The sequence below is a fragment of the Camellia sinensis genome, chromosome 14 (assembly GCF_055761805.1).
Source record: "Camellia sinensis isolate YWXY chromosome 14, ASM5576180v1, whole genome shotgun sequence".
NCBI classification, from domain to species: Eukaryota; Viridiplantae; Streptophyta; class Magnoliopsida; order Ericales; family Theaceae; genus Camellia; species Camellia sinensis.
This window is the reverse complement of record NC_138974.1, coordinates 13,400,502-13,423,525: the sequence shown is the minus strand read 5'-3', so window position 1 is coordinate 13,423,525 and position 23,024 is coordinate 13,400,502. Positions and strand designations below refer to the sequence as shown.

The following is a 23,024-nucleotide window of genomic DNA, read 5'->3' as shown; positions in this document are numbered from 1 at the left end:
TACTGTCAGAGCCCATAACCGGTCAGCCTTATGGTCATGCCTTGACAAGACAAGCCTTCGGCAAACCGTTCAGGAATGGCAGATGGCAAACACTGTGTTCCTAGGCGCACCTATGCACATGCAATGCAAAGAGACACACAAATGAGATCAAAACAGGATATCACGATTTTGAGTCAAGCTCTCTAAATCCCCAGCAGAGTCGCCAAAAACTGTAAACGTCCCCGAACGCCCCGGGAGGGTGAGTCCCGTCTGGTTCATTTGGGGGTACTACAGCTCGGACTCTCAAATCGTCACGGTTCTTAATCTTGAACCAAAGAGTCCAAATCCAGTAAATCGTTTTGAGAAACAGATTTTTTGAAAAGAAGTGCCAAACATGGACTGCTTCGCCAGATACAGAGTCGCCACCTAAATATTTTTTATGGGGGAATTTAGGAAACCCTGACTCGGTGCCGAAGGCCACATGTCCGTCATCACCGGAGTTGTCTCGGCTCGGGAGCTAGGGTACGATTGGGGAAGGTCAGCTATGAGCACCCCCCCTCACCCGATCCGAAGATCGGCCTCTACTAACCATGATATCCGTTTTTGAAAACGTTATGTGTTCTTATTCGATTTATTAGCCTAGAATTACTATGTTATGCACACAGCATACAAGTATAGACTAGATTGCCCAATTTGGAAATAAGCATTGCATATCCGTTTGTTTTGGAAAATGTTTTGGAATTTGCTACTCGCAAGTAGGCTAAAATACGGATTTCAACGAGCTATTCCAACTCAAGCAATCCAACCTTCATCCACAGGCATTCAAACAGTTTATAACACATAAGCATCTAGCCAGATGGTAAGCATGCTGTCATGAAGGCATTCACACGCATGTGATATGCTAAAGCATAAATACTTACATCGTACTCCGTGCTAAAAACAGGAACATGTTAGCAATCAATGCATGATCCAAGTCCATGTTAAGTGCCTAATGCATCGCACACAAAATGTTACTAGAATGGGCTCGGCTAATCCAAGGATGGCATGTGAAATGCAGTCAGTCAATGCATGTATTCAATTCGGAATTTGAAGTACAAATGCAGTTAGCATGATGTACCGAGCCCGGTGCATGCAGGACAAATGAATGAATGCACGCATGCATTGCATGAGGTATGCTAATTTAAACGTGCCCTAATACTAACCATCAAAGCAGGTAAATAAAAGGGAAGAAAGAAGTGGGGATTGGAAGACATACACACCACTCACACACACTTATTACAGATTTGCCCTCGCCCGGAGGGACCAAATAAATAATACAAATTAATTAACTACGCAAGCTAATTAAATATTACAAATTGCCTAATCAGTTAACAAACTAATTTAAACTAGGAAAAGCAGTAAACCGCCTCGGAAGGAGAGCCAAATGCAGCGCATGCTCGGGTCTTGCTCGGAAGTGCACGGCCATGCATAGTCTGCCTCTGTTTTCCCTGCTCTGCCTCTCTGAAGACTGCCAAAGTCCCAAGGATGCTTCTCTGGATACTGGGAATCACCACCGGCTGAGTAGAATTACCACCGACAGTGAATTGTGGTCACCGGCACAAAATGAATCCATCGGCTGGTAATTTACTGCCGGTCGGCAATGTATACTGCCGGTCGGCAAAGAATGCCTGCAGAACCTGCAACTCACAGCAGCAGAGGACAGAACTTGCATGGCAATACAATTCAAGCAATGTATGCACCAATCATGTCCCTTATCATGTTTGTGACTCAAAAGGGCATGTGTCTCGATTCTCGGACCGTCAATCACGCATTTCCATGCATGATGGCCCAAAGAATCAAGTGTGGAACTTTCATGTCAAATGAAATGCAAACCAAACAAACGAACCAAGGCCCAATTCCTATCACCAAGTCAAGGAACAAGGCATGCATGCAAGATGCAATGCAACCTAGACGTGCAAGCTAAGGATGCAACATGGCATGGCAAGACACTTATGCAAGTATACAAGCAAACATGAGGCAATGCAAACTGATGAAAAGGTGGACTTAGACATGATTTAGGCAACTCTAAATAGGCCTAAAACAGTGGCCAAAAACCAAGGAATTGGGATCAAACATACATACACACATGCAAGTAAGTTGGACCAACACTTAGGCATTAAATAAGCAACTCTAAGGCACACTTGAAAAGGGATATCATGGACAATTAGCATGCAACATAAGCTCTGAAAATCATGTTAAAACATGGTGCCAAACCAAGCAACAAGGCAAGCTAAACATGCAACAATGGTCCAAGCATTCAAGGCTCACCAAAGAGGCAATGGACTACACTTAGTACAACAACACATGGCAGGACTTAGGCAACCAAAAACAGAGTTTTAACACATGAAACTAAGCCCAAAAGACCAACTAGATAGCATTTAGATGGTTTGAATTTAAAGGCATGCATAAATGCTAAAACATGGAGCATGCAAGGCAAGCTTCCAAAGCTTCAAAGAGGCATCCAAGGCAAACATATGAGCATGTCAAAGGGATTGAAATAACATGTAGGGTGGTTCCAAACCACCGAAATGATGCAAGCAACGCATACTACACATTCACATACTTGAAGCATACAAGCTCAAATACAAATGAGCTATACTACGCATGCCAAGATCAACCCAAACAACTATGGACAGACCTAAAACATGGCAAAATGAGCACAAAACCTTCACAAGGCTAAACCTAAAACATGCTAGAGCAAAGGCTAACAACCTAAGGCATATTAAGGCAATAATAAGGCATTACTTGGTAGGTATGCTAAGTATGCATGGTGTACCAAAACCAACAGACAACAAGGTTATATCATGGCATAATGAGCATGGAAAACAGCCAAGACATGATCAATACACACTCTAACATGATGCTCCCTCAAGAGGCCAAAAAGGGTCCCTTTCAAGGACAACAAGGAGAGGGGGTGACCCTCCCCTTTTGGAGATTTCAAGGCACCATCTCCGCCACTGAAATCCCTCAAGATTTCAGTGGTGAAGAGGCCCAAACACCAAAGTCTCGAAACTTGCACAAAAATAGCACAAAAAGGAGCCTTACAAGGCTTAGGAGGGGTCAAACAAACCCAAACCACAAAACACTCTTAATAAACAATCAAAAGGGCTAAAAAACAGAACTTTTTTGTATTATACAATAAGCACGAAAACAGCTCTAAGATAGGTAGAAAAGCAATGCAAATATGGAGAATAAAAGGGAAGTTTCTCACCCTTGTAGATCACCTTCACAAATGATGCTCCAACAACCCTCTTTGGCTTGAATCCAGCTCCAAAACACCAAAACCAGCCCCTTAGAACCTCAGTAGCCAAAGGAAGGTGAAACACTAGGTGTTTGTGTGAAATAGTATGGACTAAAACACCTAGAACACAAAGAGAGAAAAAGAGAGATAGGAGATATGTATGAACCCTAACCCTAAAACCAGAGCTTCTCTCTGTGTTTTTCTCTCCAAAATTCTCTAACCCTAAGCAAGGGAGAGAAGGGCTCCTCTTATAGAAATCCCCCTTTTAAAGCTTACCAAACAAGCTTGCTTAGAGGGAAATCCCTCCATACACGTGTATGGAGGGAAGCAGAGTTGGTGCCAGCTATCACAGCTGGCACAAAATATCTACATAAAGTAGATGAACAGTAGTCGGCTACTCAAAATTGCCATTTTGACAAAAATGAGTGCCGACCGGCAACAAATAGTGCCAACCGGCAATATATATTGCCGACAGTAACAAAATACCAACCGGTGGCCTCTGGCCATGGCCGGTGATGTGTGGGGATGCCTCACAAGGCATTCCCTGCCCCTCCAAGGCAAAACACAAGTGTCTAGTGCAAAACCAGACACTAAACAGTCGAGTTCGGAGATCCTGAGGCAAGGCGCGTAGCCGAGACCTCCGGGAACTCCAAACGAACACAAACATGGATAATCACCAAGTGTTCCAATGGTGACGTCCAAGTCTTAAGGACGGTCAAAAATGGGGTGTCTACAAAGGGTCAACAGTTCAACCATTACAAAAATCACTGGAAACGCTTCAGTTTAAGAATATGCATTAAAAAAAAAGAAAAAAGAAAGCAACAAAAATGAGAAAATATGTTTCTCCCCCTAAGCAAAACAACCAACTTTCACTGGAAGATGTTTCTTCCCACACCACAGATGGTGCAAGATTTGTTGGTTTGTTAAATATATTTAATAGAGAATGTCTTTTCCATTCATATCCCATCCTACTGGAGATTATAACTGAGGGGTGTGGTATTGTATATTCCGTCATTTTGGAGGATATACAATCCATTCTCATATCATATCCCATTTGAAAAGAAATTGCTAACAAGTGATATATGAGACTTTTGGAATAATATCCCCAATCCAACCATTTATCTCCGGCCATCGAAAAGCATTACAATTTTAGAACTCTAGAATTATAATATATATTAAGAGGGAGATTTATAATCTGGCTTTGGGCCGTGGTAGAAGCTGGACAGATTAAGACCGATCATGCTAGGCCGAGCTAATTTGGGCCTATCCAGAGTGGGTTTTGCCCGGTTGAGGCTCGGGTCCTTGTTTAGGTAGAGCTAACTTGGGCTTCCTCAGAGTTGGTCTTGCTCGATCGAGGCCCAGATCCGAGGTCCAGGTCCCGTGTTTGGACCGAGCTAATTTGGCCGAGATGATCATCTGCTAGACCAGGCTTTAGGGGAGCGCGTTTAGCTCGGTGTGAAGAGTCTTTTGAATGCCGGCTCAGCCTATCTTGAACTTGGCTCTGCCAGAATGTTATTGAGCCCGGTTGCTATGGGGCTCAGCAAGTGAAGCACTTGGGCTCGTTACGCAGCACGGTCGTGAGAAGCCGAGGTTATGCCACCGGGCTGCCGAGCTCCCGCAAATGTAGTTTGGCGGTTTGGTTAGGTGGTGTCCGCTGGATTTGTGCTGACAGATGGGAAAGCAGCTCCACGTGTCAAGAGACTAATGGGAGCAGATTTGAGCGCAGAAAGTATATAAGCATAACTACGCCTCCCATGCTGAGCATGAAACATCAATTGGTGAGAGAAACTTTGGCATTTATTCAGCTCCTTTCTCTCTCTCTCTCTCAGAGTGTGTGCTAACTTGGCCGTCGGAGGGGTTTTTCGGCAACACAGCACCGGGTAGCTCACCGCCGTTGTGTTTTCAGGTTGATCAGATAGACACGGAGCTTGGACGCAAGGAGTACGGACAGCGATGAATATCTCATTCCCGTACAATTGGCGCCGTCTGTGGGAAGATTGATAGACAAAACCTTATCTTCCACGCTCATCTGATTGCTTTCCATGGCGAACAACGACGAAATACCGTTGTCCGCCATCGACGGTGTTACCCCGGAGTCAGCCAGACGGAGAGACGGACTCCCCATCGTTCCAAACATGGCAGACCTGGAGACTTTCCCAGGAGGACATTCAAGAGACGTGCGTGATAAGCTCGCTAGAAGTTTTGGTCACTCGCAGAGCCCAGACGGACATCGGCGGCGAAGAGAATCACACGCTAGACGTCTGGAGCACAAGTTAAGAGACCAAGACGCCGTCATCTGGAGAATGGCGGCGAAGATGGAAGCTCTCAAACGACATGTTAAAGGGAAGGGTGTTGCTGGAGTGGGAGACCACAGTGAGCGCACCCAACCACGTCGATCAGGCAGTCAGAGCCAACGGCACACTCCCTCCCTTTCTATCACCAGAAGTTACGGGGTTAGAGATTCCGACACGCCTGTAGAGAAATCTAGCGCGCAAGATAGTACCTATCAACCCTCACGTCTGGCGACGACGTCGAGATAGTCCTACTTCGCTGGCTCAGAGGACTTGCGGGTAGTCTTGAAGGAGCGAGCTCGCTGGCGAGAGACTCAAAGGGTGCCAGCGCTCCAGCGGCTATCTTACGGGGGTCACGCCAGTGAAGAGGTCATAATGCCACTACCCCACCCAGCCGTGCCTCTCATTTTAGACACAGATTTGGAGAGGCTGAACGCCACCCCCTTCTCCCTTGAGATATAAACCACACCGCTCCCCGAGGGCTTTCACCAGCCCAAGTTTACGCTCTACGATGGAAAGACTGATCCATACATGCATGTAAGCCACTTACGACAGGTCGTGGCCGGACATAGGCGCAATGACGCTCTTATGTGCCTTATCTTCCCGTCGAGTTTGGGCAAGCTGGGCTTGAAATGGTTTGAGAGGCTGCCGGAGGGAAGCATCAAAAGGTGGCAGCAGTTGGCGGAAGCCTTTGTGACTCATTTCAAGACCAACACTAAAACGCCAAAGGAGGTGGGCCACATTCTCAGTGTCAAAATGGAGTCGAGTGACATACTCAAGGCATACAACTCCAGATACTGGGAAACCTTTAATGAGATTTTAGATTGCCTGATCAACCTGGCAATCACCCAATATAAGCACGGTCTCCCGGTCGGACATAGGCTGCGAGACTTGCTTACCATGAACCAGTCGACATCCATGGACCAACTAATGCAGCGCATCAATGAGCACGTCCGAGTAGAGGATGATACGGCGGCGTCCACCGCGAAGACAACTCCGGTGGTAATAGACAAGAGGTCGGCTAGCAAGGTACACGTGGTGGGACAGGAGACTAACCGTCCAAATGATCGCGCCGAGGAATCTGACCGTGGGTCAAATCATCGAAATCGAGGAATGGGTCGTCAGAATGACCGAGCTGAATACCCTCGCGATGACGTAGCTGATGCTAACAGAAGGTTGAAAGCTTGGACGGGCATCACCACGGTCTTTAAGATTCCAATCTATCGCATACTTAGTGAAATCCGTGACGAGGATTACGTCCGGTTTCCTGCTAAGTTAGGCGACGCGCAAAAGGGCTTTAATCCGCGGTACCACTGCACATATCACCGGGAGCCAGGACACCGGACAGAGGACTGTTTGCCTCTGAAGCAACACTTGGAGGAGTTAGTCGCAGCCGGACACTTAGATCTTTACATTGATGGGAGTGTTAAGGCCGCGCATCTTGCCCCGGCTGATCCGCATGGACCGGATGACTTGGAGGCACCCCCTCAAGGAGTGGTTAATGTGATCCACGACATAGTGGAGCCGACGCGTGTATGCGAGCTTCGAGGAATGATAAAAAATGCGGAACACATAAGGAAAGTTTTGTCAGTCCAGCCCGCGATCAAAAGGGGAAAGACCGAGGAAAAAGACGTGATTAGTTTCTCCACAAGGGACCTAGAGCGCATTCAAACGCCACACAACGACGCCCTAGTGGTCACCCTCCGCGTCAAAGACTTCAATGTCAAACGCATCTTGATTGACTAGGGAAGCTCGGTTGAAATTATGTACTACGACGCGTTCAAACAACTCAAACTCCGAGATACAGACTTGGCTCCGACAACTTCGCCACTGGTAGGTTTTGACTCGCAACCGGAGTGGCCTTTGGGAAAAATAATTTTACCGGTCAAAGCCGGATCCGTGGTCAAGTAGGTGGAGTTCTGGGTATTGCAAGTGCCGTCTACATACAATCTGATCCTCGGTAGGGGCTGGCTTCATGCTATGCAGGCTGTAGCGTCGACCTATTACCAGGTTATGAGATTTCCCTCGGCTATGGGGGAAATTGAGGAAATTTGGGGCGATCAAGTCATGTCGAAGCAATGCTTCGTGGCAGTGAACGGGAGCCAAGCTGCTAAAGGCTTTGTGTAAATGATTGAAGGCCTAGAAGATCAGAGTGTCCTTGATGACGTGGGCACCAGGGCCGAGGACAAAGCTGTTGAAGAATTGGTAGAAGTACGTATCGACACGGAAAGTCTAAACGAGTTCTTTTTGCTTGGATCAAGCCTGATCGCTCAAGAAAGGACCGAGATGGTAGAGTTCTTGATGGCAAATATCGAAGTCTTCACATGGTCGCCCTATGACATGCCTGGCATCGATCCAAGTTTTATTTGCCACAAACTCAATGTTTTCCCTGATGCACGACCAGTCATTCAGAGAACAAGGAGATCAGCTCTTCATCACGCCGAGGTAGTCGCGGAGGAGGTAAGGAACTTGCTTGAAGCACAGGCTATTCAGGAAGTGCACTACCCTCGGTGGATTTCAAACACGGTCATAGTACCCAAAAAGAATGGGAAGTGGCGAGTTTGCGTCGACTACAAGACCGTCAACCGAGCTTGCCCTAAAGACATCTTTCCTCTGCCCAGAATAGACCAGCTGGTGGATTTAATGGCCGGACATGAAAGGCTCAGTTTCTTGGATACCTACCCCTGTTATCATCAGATTGCCATGCATGGCCCCGATCGTGAGATATCCTCTTTCACCACTCCAAGGGGACTCTTCTGTTATCGAGTCATGCCTTTTGGTTTGAAGAACGCCGGGGCAACTTTCCAAAGGATGGTGACCAAAATGTTCGCCTCTTTGCTAGGCCGGACGATGGAGGCTTATATCGATGACATGGTGGTCAAAAGCAGGCATCAGGCAGACCACTTGTCTGACCTAGCCAAGATGTTCGCCATTCTCAAACAGCACAAGCTACGCCTGAATGCATCCAAGTGTGCCTTTAGTGTGGGATCCGAGAAATTCCTAGGCTTCCTAGTCACAAATTAAGGCATCGAGGCAGACCCCACACAAATCAAAGCCACACAAGAATTAAAGAAGCCCAACTCGGCGAAGGACGTAGAGCACCTGACCGGAATGGCCGCCGTGCTTAATCGATTCATAAGTCGGTCATCAGATCGCTGCTGCCCTTTCTTTCGAGCCCTGAAATCCAAGTTTTCATGGGACAAGGAATGTGACAGGGCTTTGGCCGAGCTAAAGGCGTATTTGTCTTCTGCTCCATTATTGGTGACACCAAAGCCCGGCAAAGAACTCTACCTTTATCTGGCCGTTTCTCAACATGCAGTTAGGGCAGTGCTTGTCCGGTCAGAAGGAATCCAGCATTTTCCCATCTTCTACGTGAGCAAAACCTTACTACCGGCAGAGTCGAGATACTTGCCGCTAGAAAAACTCGCCTTGGCGTTGATGATGGCCTCCAGGAAATTGGCGCACTATTTTCATGCTCACACGATCATCGTCTTGACCGAGTTCCCACTCAAAGCCTTGTTCGAGCAGGCGGATTTTTCCGGCCGAATCCTCAAGTGGGCGGTTGAATTGGGACAATTCGACGTCAAGTTCCAACCCCGAACTGCCATAAAAGCACAGACATTGGCCGACTTCGTTGCTGAATTCTCACCCGAAATTCATCCAGTATGCCCGGTGGATCTTGCCACAGCAGCCGAGGAGGTGAATGCAGACTCGCCAGAAATTGCACAGTAGGGCGATGTTGGCGACGCGAAACTTGCGCGCCCCGCCATAGAACCTCCAGCCGACATAGTACTGCAGCCCGACGATGCGACTCTGGACTTGGGCAAGGCAGATCAACCTGTTGGGTCCGGTGCTGCATCGCCGAGGGGAGATGAAAAGGAATCGAACAGCAGCGAACCAGAAACCGAACAGCCGAGCGACCGTGATCCTATCGCCCTTCGAGCCTCCCAGGACCCCTCAGAGTGTTGGAAGCTTTTTGTCGGTGAAATGTGGAAACTTTTTGTAGATGGAGCCTCAAATCGTTACGGTGCCGGGCTGGGCATAGTTTTGATCTCCCTAGATGGTCTGACCATCGAACACTCTATCACACTCGGATTCCCTGCGTCAAACAATGAGGCTGAGTACGAGGCGCTGTTGGCCGGACTTAAGAGCGCGCTCCAGGTGCGCGCATTCGAGCTGATGGTTTACAGCGATTCCTAACTTGTTGTCAACCAAGTGTCTGGGGTTTACGAAGCTAAAGATGACAGAATGACGAAGTACCAAGCTCTGGTAAGAGACCACATCAAGCGATTCTAGGCGATAAGGGTCCAACAAATTGGACGGGAAGAAAACGGCTGCGCGGATGAGTTAACCGGTCTGGCTTCCATGGTAGACAAAACATCTCCCAGTCCTCTCTTGATTGAGTTTCTTCCAAGGCTTAGTATAGAGGAACCTGAGCAGACAGAAATACTCTGCACCGAGCTTGGCCCTTCTTGGATGGACCCTATTATCCTCTTCTTAAAAGAGCGGACCCTTTCGGCCGATAAAAAGGAAGCGCATAAAGTCCGGGTGAAGTCAGAGCATTTTTGGCTCTCTCAATCTGGCGCTTTATACAAGAAGTCTTTCATTGGTTCTTATCTCAAGTGTGTATACCCAAACAGTGTGGAAGCTTTCCTGTACGAAATTCATGAAGGCATATGCGGCAGTCACATCGGGGGCAGATCTTTGGCCTACCGAGCTATCTCGCAAGGGTATTGGTGGCCGTGCATGCAAGCGGACGCTCAGAAATATGTTCGCAAATGTGAGAAGTGCCAGATGTTCGCCCACCAAATTCACCAGCCGGCCAGAGAACTTCTTTCCCTCACAAGCCCTTGGCCTTTTGCGATGTGCGGGCTGGACATAGTGGGACCACTCCCAACAGCACCAGGCAACTAGAAGTTCTTCATCACGGCTACGGACTACTTTACCAAATGGGTTGAAGCTGAGCCCTTAGCAACTATCAAGGAGAAAGACGTCAAACGATTTGTCTGGCAGAATATGGTAACGCGGTTTGGCGTCCCCAAGATTCTGATTTCTGACAATGGCACCCAATTTGACGGGCCCCTATTTAGAGGATTTTGTAAAGAATTGAAGATCGAATTCTACAACTCCACACCGGCTTACCCGCAGTTCAACGGCCAAACCGAAGCGTCCAAGACCATTCTTGATGGGTTGAAGAAAAGACTTGAGAAAGCCAAAGGAAAATGGGCCAAAGAACTCTCAAGTGTCCTTTGGGCACACCAGACGACCCCGAGGCGATCTACCGGGGAAACTCCTTTTGCCTTGGCATATGGCATGGAGGCGGTCATCCCATTGAAAGTTGGCATGCCCACCCTCCGCAGTGAAAGTTTTGAGCCTGAGCTGAACTCTGAAACCATCGCCCTGGAATTGGACCTAGTGGAAGAGCGCCGAGACAAGGCTCTAATCCATGTGGCCGCATACCAACAAGAGTTTTCTAGAAAATACAACAAAATGGTGCACCCCAGACCGTTCAAAGTTGGGGATTGGGTTTTAAGAAAGGTGATGGGCAACACACTGGTGCTGGGGGAAGGTAAGCTAGGGGCAAACTAGGAAGGGCCTTACAAGATAACCGGTCTGGCGGGCAAGGGGGCATACCACTTGGAAGATTTGGAAGGAAAAGGCATACCCTGGCAATGGAATGAGGCTAACCTCAAACTGTACTATTTTTAACATTTTACGTTCTTATGTAATTTTTTGTGGAAATGTTTGCTCTCCCTATACTTCTGAATGTAACACGCTTTTTGTCAAATATAATAGAAGTGACTAATCTTTGCTAAAGCATTCTGTTGCTTTCGATGCTTACTTTGAGATTTAAATCGAGATGTTTTACTCCGGTTAAATGAGTTGATGATTTACTTAACTCTGTGATTTCAACCGAGATGTTTTACTCCGGTTAAATGAGTTGATGATTTGCTCAACTCTATGGTCTCAACCGAGATGTTTTATTCCGGTTGAATGAGTTGATGATTTACTCAACTCTGTGACTTCAACCGAGATGTTTTACTCCGGTTGAATGAGTTGATGATTTGCTCAACTCTATGGTCTCAACCGAGATGTTTTATTCTGGTTGAATGAGTTGATGATTTACTCAACTCTGCGATTTCAACCGAGATGTTTTACTCCGGTTAAATGAGTTGATGATTTGCTCAACTCTATGGTCTCAACCAAGATGTTTTATTCCGGTTGAATGAGTTGATGATTTACTCAACTCGGTGGTTTCAACCGAGAAGCTTTACTCCGGTTGAATGAGTTGATTTACTTAAGGATTTAGCCGAGATGCTTTGTCCCGGCTAAAGAAGTTGGTGATTTGTCCCACTCAAAAGATTTAGCCGAGGTGCTTTGCCCCGGCTAAAGTTGTTGACGTTTTGTTTAAAGGTTCCTGTCGAGATGACAAAACACGGTCCAACAAGCAATGCAACAGTTAAAGAAATCAAAACTTTTCATTGATGTAAAATCGAATTACATTAGGTGGGGCAGGCAGCCCGATTACATTCTTGAGAAAAGAAAAGAAATCTAAACTAAGGGGGACAGGTCGACGAAGTCATCCCCGGTTGTAGTTGCTTCCAAGTTGACCGTGGTTGTTTTTTCTTGGACGCCGGTCTCCACCTGACCGGGCTGCTTTGGGTGGTTTTCCCCCGCAGCATCTTCTTCGGCTTCGTCCTTGCCTTCTTCCTCGGCCTCAGCTTGCCACGCACTGAAGACATCATTAGCATAACGCACCATGTATGTCGGCAGAAAGGCAGCTGGGAAGGAAGCAAACACGTCAGTTTCAGATCCTTGGCCGAGCTGTTCGCAAGTAGCCTTCCAACTGGACTTGAAAAAAATGTCCTGGGTGGCATGAACTTGCTTGGTGTAGTTTTCCTCAGCCTCCTTGAAACCGGCGTTGTTGGCCTCGTCTACCTCATCCTTTCTCGACTGTTTCAACACTTCCAGCTCGGCCCGGAGAGCGTCATTTTCTTGCTCGGCGGCTTCAAGTTGGCCGAGCAATTTTGAATTGTTGAAATTTACAATTTCTAAGGAAGCCTTCGACCGCCCCAGCTCGGTTTGGAGGTGCTCAACTTGACTGGCAGCGTCGGTCGCCTTCTGCAGGAGTCTATGAATCCGCTCCATCACCGGATGTTGTTTCTGGATGGCCTGCAAGAAGAGAGTTTGATTAGAAAAGGAAACCGAGCAAACACTTGGAAATATTTGGATAAAGCATGCAAAATTCTTACCCGGGTCATAGACTTGACCAAGGACTTCATGAGCCGGGTGTCGGGCACGTGGTCACTGTCGGTCACGTCGCTCGGCAGGAGGAGGGCTTTGGTTAGGTCGAAGGCGAGGAGGTGCTCTTTATCCCCTTTGACCGAAACACTGGCCAGAATCTCTTTTCCCCGGTGCTTTAGTTGAGGCTTCCAGGGGGTGTTGGCTCAGTTATGACCGCTGGTTGCTCGGTGTTCAACTCCGCAATGAGCTCGGCTGAAGAATCGGTGGTGCGAGGCCTTTTTCCAGCTCGGCAGCTTTCCTTGCTTGTCTGCAAAGCTGCAGGTGACGCCAATGCAACCACGGTCCAACTTGTTTGACCAGCAGTAGCTGCACGGGAAGGGATGCTCGGCAACTTGGTGGATGTGGCAGTGATGAGATTTTTGATGCGGCTTCGTTTGGCCATCTCCTCTGCTTTTGTCAGCCGGATTAGGGGCACGTCTAGTAGAGTTGGATCGGGGGGCGGAGATGGCGCTCGAAGAAAGTCTGTTACTCTACTTCGGCAGGGAGCGGAGTATCTGTACGTCGGTATGTAGCTGAGAAGTTCGTGGCAATCTCGGTTACCGTACCGCAACACGGTTCTGATGGCTGCTTTGTTGGGATAATGGTAGTTGGCTTGCAAAGCTTCGATTGCTGCAAAGAGGAGAAGAAGAAAAGATATTAAGTACATAATATAGAAAGAAAGTAATTTGACCGAGCAATTAGCACGGCTTACATGTTGAACCGAAGTCCTTGCTGATATACCAGCCCGGCACGTCGACTGTTTCATAATTACCGGACACCCAGAAAAAGTCGTCGTCATGCATGTCTTTGTTCGAGGTGCCGGTCACTATTTTCTCTTTGCCCAGTCTGATCTTTAAATAATAGGCAAGGTCATCGCCAGTATGCCCGAGGGTATACTGGCGAAGTATCTCAGCTAATCCTAAGTTGGTCCCTAGCCGGTTGTTCCGCTCGACTATCCCGTTAATTATCCTATAGGTGTTGGTAGAGACTTGCGTCGATGCTAGCCCGGTGTGCCTCAAGAACTCGCACATGAGGGGATTGACCGGGAAGCGAAGGCTACCTTCGATAATAGAAAGAACGGTGAAAGGGCACTAGTCAAGTCTGCCCCAAGGGGCTGTGTCCTCCTCACCGAGCTCGAGGTGTACGTCAGTAGGGATGCTATATTCTTCCCAGAAAGTGGCTAATGCGACCGGCGTATCAACCAGGAGGCGGTAGCGCCCTATGTGTAGCCGGCTGTTTTTAGCATGACTATGTTGGTTTGTCAAAAACTCTCGTCTGATGGCTGCTCGGTCTTTGAGAGCCTCAGTGTTAATGCGTGGCCCCCTTGGACTCTGCAGGAAAAGGAGGGCAAGTGTAAGCGGGAGCGCGGTCGCGCAAAACGAGCTTGACTTTAGCTCGATCAGATGGAGTGCCTGACCACCTCGGTTACGAAGGTAAATCCAGAAGCTCGGCCGCTCAAACGGACCAGATGTTAGCCCAGTCGAGCGGTTGAGTCCTCTGCCTACCTCGGTTCCTACAGGAGTTTTTGCAAACTCGCAATTTGCTCAGTTTAGGTGTTTTTTGGGATCAAAAGAAGACTTGGAGCCCGGTCCGCTCCAGATGTTCGTGTGTTCATCACTGGAGTTGAAGAACAGCAGAGAGAGCAGGGGTAGAAGAGGTTTTTGGGGGGGTTATATCCTAAAACCAATGGTTTTTGTGCCCTAGAATGTGAAATACGAAATCAAAAAGCAGTAAAAAAACTCGTAGAACTTACTAGAAGGAGGCAAGAGTCGAATCTTTGAGAGCAAGAATGGTGCTTGGTAGTAAAGGGCAACAATGGTGCTTGATCGTCTGGAATGAAAGAGAGGCAGTAAGAAGAAAATGTGAAGGGGAAGTGACGTGTTTATAGGTGAAAAGAACTGCCAAAATTTCGAATGTGAAGGGACGTCTGGGTTGGCTGCTTGAGGCCAATAAATGGTCGACGCATGTTCATAATGGCGGCGACGTCAGTACTGAAGAGACAAGGTGGTGAGTTGAGGCATCAACCGAGCAAGCTTAGAAACCGAGCGTGGAGATTAGCGCGGTTTATGTCTTGCGGACTAAGAATTGAGGCAGGATCTACCCCGGTCGGGTCATGTAATCCCGGTCACGCTTGCGCGGACGGAATTAAGGGGCAATTGAGAGGGAGATTTATAATATGGTTTTGGGCCGTGGTAGAAGCTGGACAGATTAGGACCGATCATGCTAGGCCGAGCTAATTTGGCCGAGATGATCATCTGCTAGCCCGGGCTTTAGGGGAGCGCGTTTAGCTCGGTATGAAGAGTCTTTTAAATGTCGGCTCGACCTGTCTTGAACTTGGCTCTGCCGGAATGTTATTGAGCCCGGTTGCTATGGGGCTCGGCAAGTGAAGCACTCGGGCTCGTTACGTAGCACGATCGTGAGAAGCCGAGGTTATGCCACCGGGCTGCTAAGCTCTCCCAAATGTAGTCTGGCGGTTTGGTTAGGTGCTGTCCGCTGGATTTGTGCTGACAGATGGGAAAGCAGCTCCACGTGTCAAGAGACTAATGAGAGCAGATTTGAGCGCAGAAAGTATATAAGCATGACTACGCCTCCTATGCTGAGCATGGAACATCAATTGGTGAGAGAAACTTTGACATTGATTCAGCTCCTCTCTTTCTCCCTCTCTCAGAGTGTGTGCTAACTTGGCCGTCAGAGGGGTTTTCTGGCAACACACCGTCGGGTAGCTCACCGCCGTTGTGTTTTCAGGTTGATCGGATCGGATAGACACGGAACTTGGATGCAAGGAGTACGGACAGCGACGAATATCTCCTTCCCGTACATATATATATATACATATATAACAAAATGAGAAAATCCAAATATTCAATCATGTTAACTATTATAACCGACTTAATCATTCAAACTTCTGTCCAAAACAAAAACAAAAACAAAAAAAGCAATTAAAATTAAAAGTAGAACTACTCCCATTTTGTATAAGTTCTTGGGGAAAAAATGGAATTGCTATCTATCCTCAACTTGCTTAGTTGTGAGTCCAAAACCAAAGGAAAAGAGTGGATCATAATGTGGATCCCCAACGTTCATCGGGAGCTGATCTACGGTCTTGAACCAAGTTCTAGAAAGTTTCCCAGTGAATCCATAGTCCCCAAAAAGCACGTCCGCCACGCCTTGGCCTTCACTGCCCGGTAGCCACGCAGCAATGAGAGCATCAATGGAGGGAAGGTAAGGCTCAATCACAAGAGGCCGACCAGAGATGAGGACCACAACGCATTTCACACTCCTGCATATGTTGTTAATTATACTGGGCCCAGGTTCAGGAATTGTTAAGTTCAAATTGTCTCCATTGAACTCGGCATAAGGTGGCTCTCCCACGACAACAATGGCGACAGAAAAGTTAGATGACTTAACAAATTCATCATCAGGGTTCTCATTGTAGACAATTTTCGTGCTTGGGCTCACTGTAGCTGAGATGGCGCTTAAGATGGTGGTTCCTGCCCATTACAAGAAGATGATCTCTTTCAAAAATAAAAATAAAAATAAAAATATTTTTTCGAAGAGTTAACAATTAAGGGATAACAATTAGTATACCGGCAGTTAGGTTGTTGCCAGTGAGTCCTTGCCAAGTAATAGTCCAACCGCCACATTGATTACCCAAATTGTTTGCATGACTTCCGGCAACTAGGATACTTTCAGCGTTTTTGGGGAGAGGAAGCAAGGGACTATCTGAATTGTTCCCATTCTTCAAGAGCACTAGTGATTTCCTCACAGCTTCCCTTGCCAAATCTCTATGAGCCTGTTCGATTAATGGTATTGTTTTTTGTATAGAAGAAAAATATTAACAAATAAAGCGAATAAAGTGCAAATTATAGGAATTTTAACCATTGTTTACCAAAGAAATACAGAATTATACATTAACTGACCTGACTTCCAAGATGATCAATCATGCTAAGATCTGCCAAGGGATTCTCAAAAAGACCCATAATAAACTTTACCCTCAAAATCCTCATGACGGCATCATCAATACGACTAATCGGGATGATACTCTTATTGACTAAGGATGTCACGATATCTAGGAAGTCTGTATGGCTGTAAATGCCCATGATCTAGAAAAAAAAACCCGCAGAGGGCTTCAAAGTCAGAAATCATTTTCAAATCAAAATTTTCTTGGTAAGTAATTTTATGTAGAAAAGAACTACTAACCATGTCAATGCCAGCTTGAATCCCCATTTGCAGAGAGTACGTGTAGTTTGCAAGGGGTGGAGTGGTGATCTTGTCAATAGCTTCATAATCAGAGATGACAAAACCCTGGAAATTCATACAAATACCAGCAAGTTAGGACTTGATTGCTTTAATCTCTGGGACTAGAAGTGTTTTCATTTATCAAAACTACTAATTATACCCTGAACTTAAGGGTGTTTTTGAGAAATCCGGTAACTAGATCATGATTAGCGTGCATCTTCACTCCATTCCAGCTCGAATAAGACACCATGATTGTCGACACACCTTTAATGATGGAGTTGTAATATGCAGGCATGTGAATGCTCAGCAATCCATGCCAGTCAGTCACAGTGTTGTTTTCATCGATTCCCTTGGTTGTGCCACCATCACCCACAAAGTGTTTTGCACAAGCCACAACCTTATCCCTTTAAAAGGTCCAAAGAAAATTTGTAGTAATGTTAAAAAAATCAATAACAAAGTAATCAGAAAACAAGAAATTATGTCCCAAGATAGGCTTACTTTCCACCAACATAAGGAACGCCCTTCCGTCCATTTGGAGGGATCTCCCCTTGTAAACCGACTACCAATTCAGTCATTTCTTGAACAATGTCGTGATCCTCGCTATAGCTCTCATAGCAACGACCCCATCTTGGATCTCTACATACCTGTTATAATTGTTTTTAAAACAAAACATTAGATTTTAGGAATATTACATTGACATTGCACTAGTTTTTTTTTTTTTTTTGTCTTTTTGAAAATTGATTTTTTTTTATTTTTCATATATTTTTTTTTGTTTTTAATAAATTTTTAAAAATATTTTAAGCAATATATATATATATATATATATTTAGATGTACCTAAAAAATAAAATATTTGTGGCAAAATATTAAAAAAAATTAATAAATACACAAGAAAACAAAAAATGTACTGAATTGTTTTATTTTTTTGTAATTAGTAAATTTTTTAAAGATTTATTTCACAAATATTATAGTATCTAGATTAAGCGTATTTAAAATGCAACAAATTTACATAAAGTATTAAAAAAATTCACTAAAAACAAAAAAAATATGAAAAACAAAAAACTTTAGTCTAAAATAAACAAGGTGATCATTGTATTTGGGAACATTGTTTCTGGATCTGGAAGGTCACATACCGCAATGCATGGAGCAAACACATAAGGAATGCCGGTAGCCCTAACTTCGAGGGCAGTTGCAGCACCAATTCTCCTCACAAGGTTTGGATCCCTGCAACATGACAAGTCTATCATACAAGTAATTTTAACAGACTATTACATATCAGAATCTTTTTCTAAATAGCCCGCTACACTCCCTATTAGTGAGTTGCCTCTCTTTCTCTCCCTCCTACTCCCCTGGGATTCAGCAACTGACCACTTTAGTAGCCAGAGCCGCATCCCCGACACACTTGCTACATCCAGTAACACTTCATCCCACTATATCCTACCAACTATCCTGATATAAAAGCTGTGTTACATGGACTTGGACATGGGTGTGGGTGTGGGTGTGGGTGTGGGTGTGGGTGCAGGTGCGGGTGCATATCTAGAGATCAAATCTATCAAATCTCAAATTTAGAGGTACGCTCAACCAAAGAAGTTCATATTCTTATATTCTAAATCTATTATATGAAATAAAATAGTGTTATAGAAGTTTATTGCAATTATACAACAACATATACATATAATGATAGTGTTACATTCAAAAATACGTAACAAGTACCTGAAAAAAAAATATGAGATACATATCCCACATCATTGACCAAGTGTAGAGTGTCTAATTTGGGTATTTTATTTATTTTGAAGAGTTCATGTTTCATGGATATAAAACCATTCTATAACAATTTAAGACAACAAGAAAGCAAGAAAACATTTGTGAGCGGTTTAGAAGTGTCACCAGGGAGTTGTGCTTTTTTCTGCTGCCTCAAGCTTCGTGAATGGGAGAGGGCGAGAGCTTAGCTTGCATGCTATTCTTTTGGTTAAGGTTCGCACAGCCCAGAAACACCACAATTTTGAGCACAACTATCTTATGCCCTTACACATGGCTAGTATGTTCCACATGATTAGTTAAATTGTTCTGTTTAATCTCGCTACATGTGTTTAAATACCTACAAATTAAAACTCAAATGCCCAATTGAGTGTTCGATGCAGATAACAAATGTAACAAATATATTTCCACACAAATATGCAGAAAATGAATCAAAATCAACCTACTATAGATTCAAAACAATTAACAAATAAAAATGTACATAAACTAGATTAAGTACTAGCCTTGTTGCTCCAAGGCCAATGTTATGGGGGAAAATAGTAGCCTTATAGACATTGTTGTGCCCGTGCACGGCATCAATTCCATAAATCATGGGAATTCCAAGTCTGCTCGAGAGAGAACCGTTCTGAAACGCATTCACCATGTTAATCCAGTCCTCGGCAGTGGCCTGTGGGCGAGGAATGCTTCCTCCACCGCTTAGTAAACTACCAATTGAGTAATCCCTCATGATCTCAGGGGTGGCATTGACCCTTTCAAGCTGCATCATCTGACCAATCTTCTCGGGCAGAGTCATCCGATTCATGAGGTCACGGATTCGAATATTAATGGGCTGTTTGGGGTCTTTGTATTTCATGTATTCTGGTTCAGCCATGGCGGTCCATAGGCATAACAAGACTAGGAGTCCCAATTGGGGAACAAATGAGACCTTTGGGATCATTTGCTATCCACAAACTTGTTTCACTTTCTGTAAACAAAATTGAAAAAAACACAAAATCAAGATTCATATCGATCAATTGGATTTGGGGGTTGGGGTGTGATTGAGTGAGAGAGTGTCATAACAGAATTCAATTAATTTTCATTTTCTTTGTTAACCCAATAAAAATAAATAAAAAAAACAAAAAAACTTATCTGAATAAAGATGAAAAGAAGTAATTTTGATGAAGAAAAAAAGCAAAAACACATACATACAGAGAGTAAGAGAGAGAGGGAAAGCATCATAAATAAGTGTTAACAGATAAAATCAAAAGTGATTTTGATGAAAAAAGTGATACAGAGAAGATGCATTGATGGGTACAACAAGAAACGTATAGAACAAATACAAAAAACCCAAGAGATTAATGTACATGCTACACATGTCTAAACAATTGGAACATGAACATAAGGTTAAACAGATATAAAATCATCAAACAACAAGACAAGAAAACAAATATATATAAAATGAAACAAAAAAAAAAAAGGGTTTAAAACCCATTTCAGAAAACGAGTTGTGCTGAAAATGAAGATACATAGGCACACATATAAACAAACAAAATGTATAAAAAAAAAAAAAAAAACAATATGGACATTGCAGGACAAAGTAACAAGAATTGTCCAAGCACCTGTGATTAACAAGGATGAAAACTTGAAGAAGAGAGAGAAAGACACATGTGAGTGAGTGTGTGTGTGTATATATATATATATATAGAGAGAGAGAGAGAGAGAGAGAGAGATGAGATCCGAAAGAAAATTTGTGCGAAATTGAATGCTTGGTTTTTGGTAAGGCATACGGTTCGCTTTCAAGTAATGAAATTCTTGGAAGCCAAACACCGACTATTCTTTCCCACATCATTTGTATTCTTGGCAATCGATATATTTTTATAAATCATATCACCTCTTTATTATGTTTTATATTTCACCTCTTTATTATGTTTTATATTTTTTCGTAAAAAATTAAACATATATATTTATTTAATTTATTTTAAATACCATCTTAGTTTAATATAATATAATTAATTAATTAAAAAGTCAAATTATCATTTGACTATTATTGTAGAGATCATAAATAAATAAAAAAAAATTTAGATATTTAAATTTGTACAAAAACATTTGACTATGGTATACTTTCAAATAGTGTTTAATTTAGTTTTTGAAGTTTTTTTTATTATATTTTTTGTTTTTTTTAGTGAGATTTTCTTTATATTTTAATAATTTATTTTTTATTTTTTAAATGCATCTAGACTATATATTAAAAAGTAAAATATTTGTAAAAAAATATATTGATTTTACTAAATACAATTAAAATGATTAGATACAAAAAAAATAGAACAATCTCATTTTATTTTTATTTTTTTGTATTTAGTAAAAAAAATTTAATTTCTTAAAAAATATGCTACTTTTTAAGTGCATCTACATTAAATAAATCTAAAATGAAAATTCTTTGATTAAAATATTTAAAAAAATTATTAAAGATAAAAAAAATATGAAAAATCAAAAAATCAAAATAAATTTTAAAAACTAAACCAAACGAGTAAAATTGAAATTCTAAATACAATTTGAATTTTTTTTTGAAACAAACATTATGAAATAATATTCCTTAATTTTTGGAAATATAAAAAAATTAGTGAGAATTTAATATAAGACATTAATACATATTTTTGAAAACACCAAAAAGGCAAACCATGCTGGGAGAATTTTAATTTCAAAATTTTCACATTCTTTGAATGATATGTGCTCTCATGTTCTAGGTGCATCCATGTAAATACAAATTGCATGAATTTACTCCCCTTTTAATATTCCTTTATTTATTTATTACTATTCATGTTAATCGTTTTCAAATTGAATGGTAGATTTTTTAAGTTTCATTTAAAAATTTAATAATTTTAAAAATGTATTTAAATTTGATTTTTTTATTTATTTTTCAAACCGATCACAAAGTAATTTTAATTGAGTCAAACTTAAAATAATTTAATTTTTTATAATACATAAATTTATTGAGTCAAGTAATATATTATTCAAAATTGATTACAAAATATATTGAGTTTTAAAATATATTTAAGTCAATCTCAAATAAATTTTTAATTAAGAAAAAATAAAATCAATTCAAATAATATTCTTCATTTTTGCAAGCTTGTGGCTAAGAACTTTAAAAGACAAATATGACCAATGGATTTTTTCCCCTCTATATTTCACAATAGATTTTGAATTTCCATGGATCATGGCCTGGCAATATACTACTTGAGTTCTTAGTGATACCAATTATCTTGCTCGCCAAATTGCCACTAAGTGGTGGAAAAATTACAAGATTACATCCGAACAATACCCTAATCAATTACTTTCCTTTTACAAAAACTGCAAGAAAAAATCTACTGTTAATACAGCTCCTTCAATAATGTCTTCTAGTCCAAAGTCCAATAAGTCTTTTGACTATAATGCTTTTAAATCTGAAATAAAGCAAAAATTAAAGGAGAAATATCCCTTAATTTCCAAATCTGAATTTGAACCCAAATATAAAAAGGCCATTAAAATGAAAATGATTCTCATGGCAGATGTGGAGTCCCTTCTGACTCAGATGAAGACATTGTACTGGAAACTCTCTCTCCAATTGTCACCAAGGCCAAGCCACCGACAATTTCATCACCAAAAATATCTTCTCTCATTAATTCAACAACATCATCCCCAAGGATTCCTATCCAATACCTTGACGATGACTACTCAGACACATGTCAAAGCGTGGATCTTAATAATTTGTAGATCATGTGACTTCTACAATATCGGTACAATAATTTCAATAAAGAAGATTCCAAGGACAAGACAACTGACCAAGAACAAAGCAAGCCAACTCATAAAGTGGATTCTCCACTACAAAAGAAATCCAATAATGCTTCCAAGGACAATAATACTCTCTCCATCGACAAAGCAATCCAATCTCCACCGATAAAGCAATCCAATAATGATCAAAGGACAAAGAAAAGCAAATTATTCATTTCAAACCTGGACTTCTACATTTATAAAAGCCAGCCATTCTTCAGAAGAGGGCACGCTTTCTCAATATCAAAGACTATTGTGTAATATAATAGTGTGACTATAGGGTGAATCTGAGTGTGTAATTTGAGTGTGAGTGTGTTTAGAATTTGAGTGAGCTTACTGTGTGTCTGTGAATGCTGTGTCCAATTTGTTTCCACAATTGTGACCCATTGTAAGTTTGTAAGTTTTCTTTTC

At 42.9% G+C, this 23,024-nt stretch overlaps 1 protein-coding gene across 3 annotated transcripts; it reads right to left on the bottom strand.

Moving 5' to 3' along the window:
* Nucleotides 1-15,693: 15,693 nt before the first annotated feature.
* On the bottom strand, nucleotides 15,694-20,688 carry LOC114265688 (uncharacterized). Of its 3 annotated transcripts, none has more exons than XM_082907285.1 (9): nucleotides 20,594-20,688; nucleotides 19,331-19,791; nucleotides 18,203-18,293; nucleotides 17,569-17,714; nucleotides 17,231-17,474; nucleotides 17,032-17,136; nucleotides 16,752-16,934; nucleotides 16,420-16,624; nucleotides 15,694-16,322 (listed from the first exon to the last, which is right to left on the bottom strand). In XM_082907285.1, exons 2-9 carry the CDS (start codon nucleotides 19,762-19,764, stop codon nucleotides 15,835-15,837), a joined length of 1,896 nt encoding a protein of 631 aa, XP_082763411.1. In that variant the 5' UTR covers nucleotides 19,765-19,791; nucleotides 20,594-20,688; the 3' UTR covers nucleotides 15,694-15,834. The 3 variants fall into 3 exon arrangements, with proteins under 3 accessions (XP_082763411.1, XP_082763410.1, XP_082763412.1); XM_082907284.1 differs by having other exon boundaries at nucleotides 20,426-20,655; XM_082907286.1 differs by lacking the exon at nucleotides 20,594-20,688 and having other exon boundaries at nucleotides 19,331-20,380.
* Nucleotides 20,689-23,024: the final 2,336 nt, after the last annotated feature.

Excerpts from the sequence above, each read along its gene's own strand:
- LOC114265688 (XM_082907285.1), bottom strand. The coding sequence starts at position 19,764 with ATGATCCCAAAGGTCTCATTTGTTCCCCAATTGGGACTCCTAGTCTTG. Across the intron at positions 17,475-17,568 it reads GTTCCTTATGTTGGTGGAAA|GGATAAGGTTGTGGCTTGTG; the intron begins GTAAGCCTATCT and ends GACCTTTTAAAG. Across the intron at positions 16,323-16,419 it reads TGGCAACAACCTAACTGCCG|GAACCACCATCTTAAGCGCC; the intron begins GTATACTAATTG and ends TGTAATGGGCAG.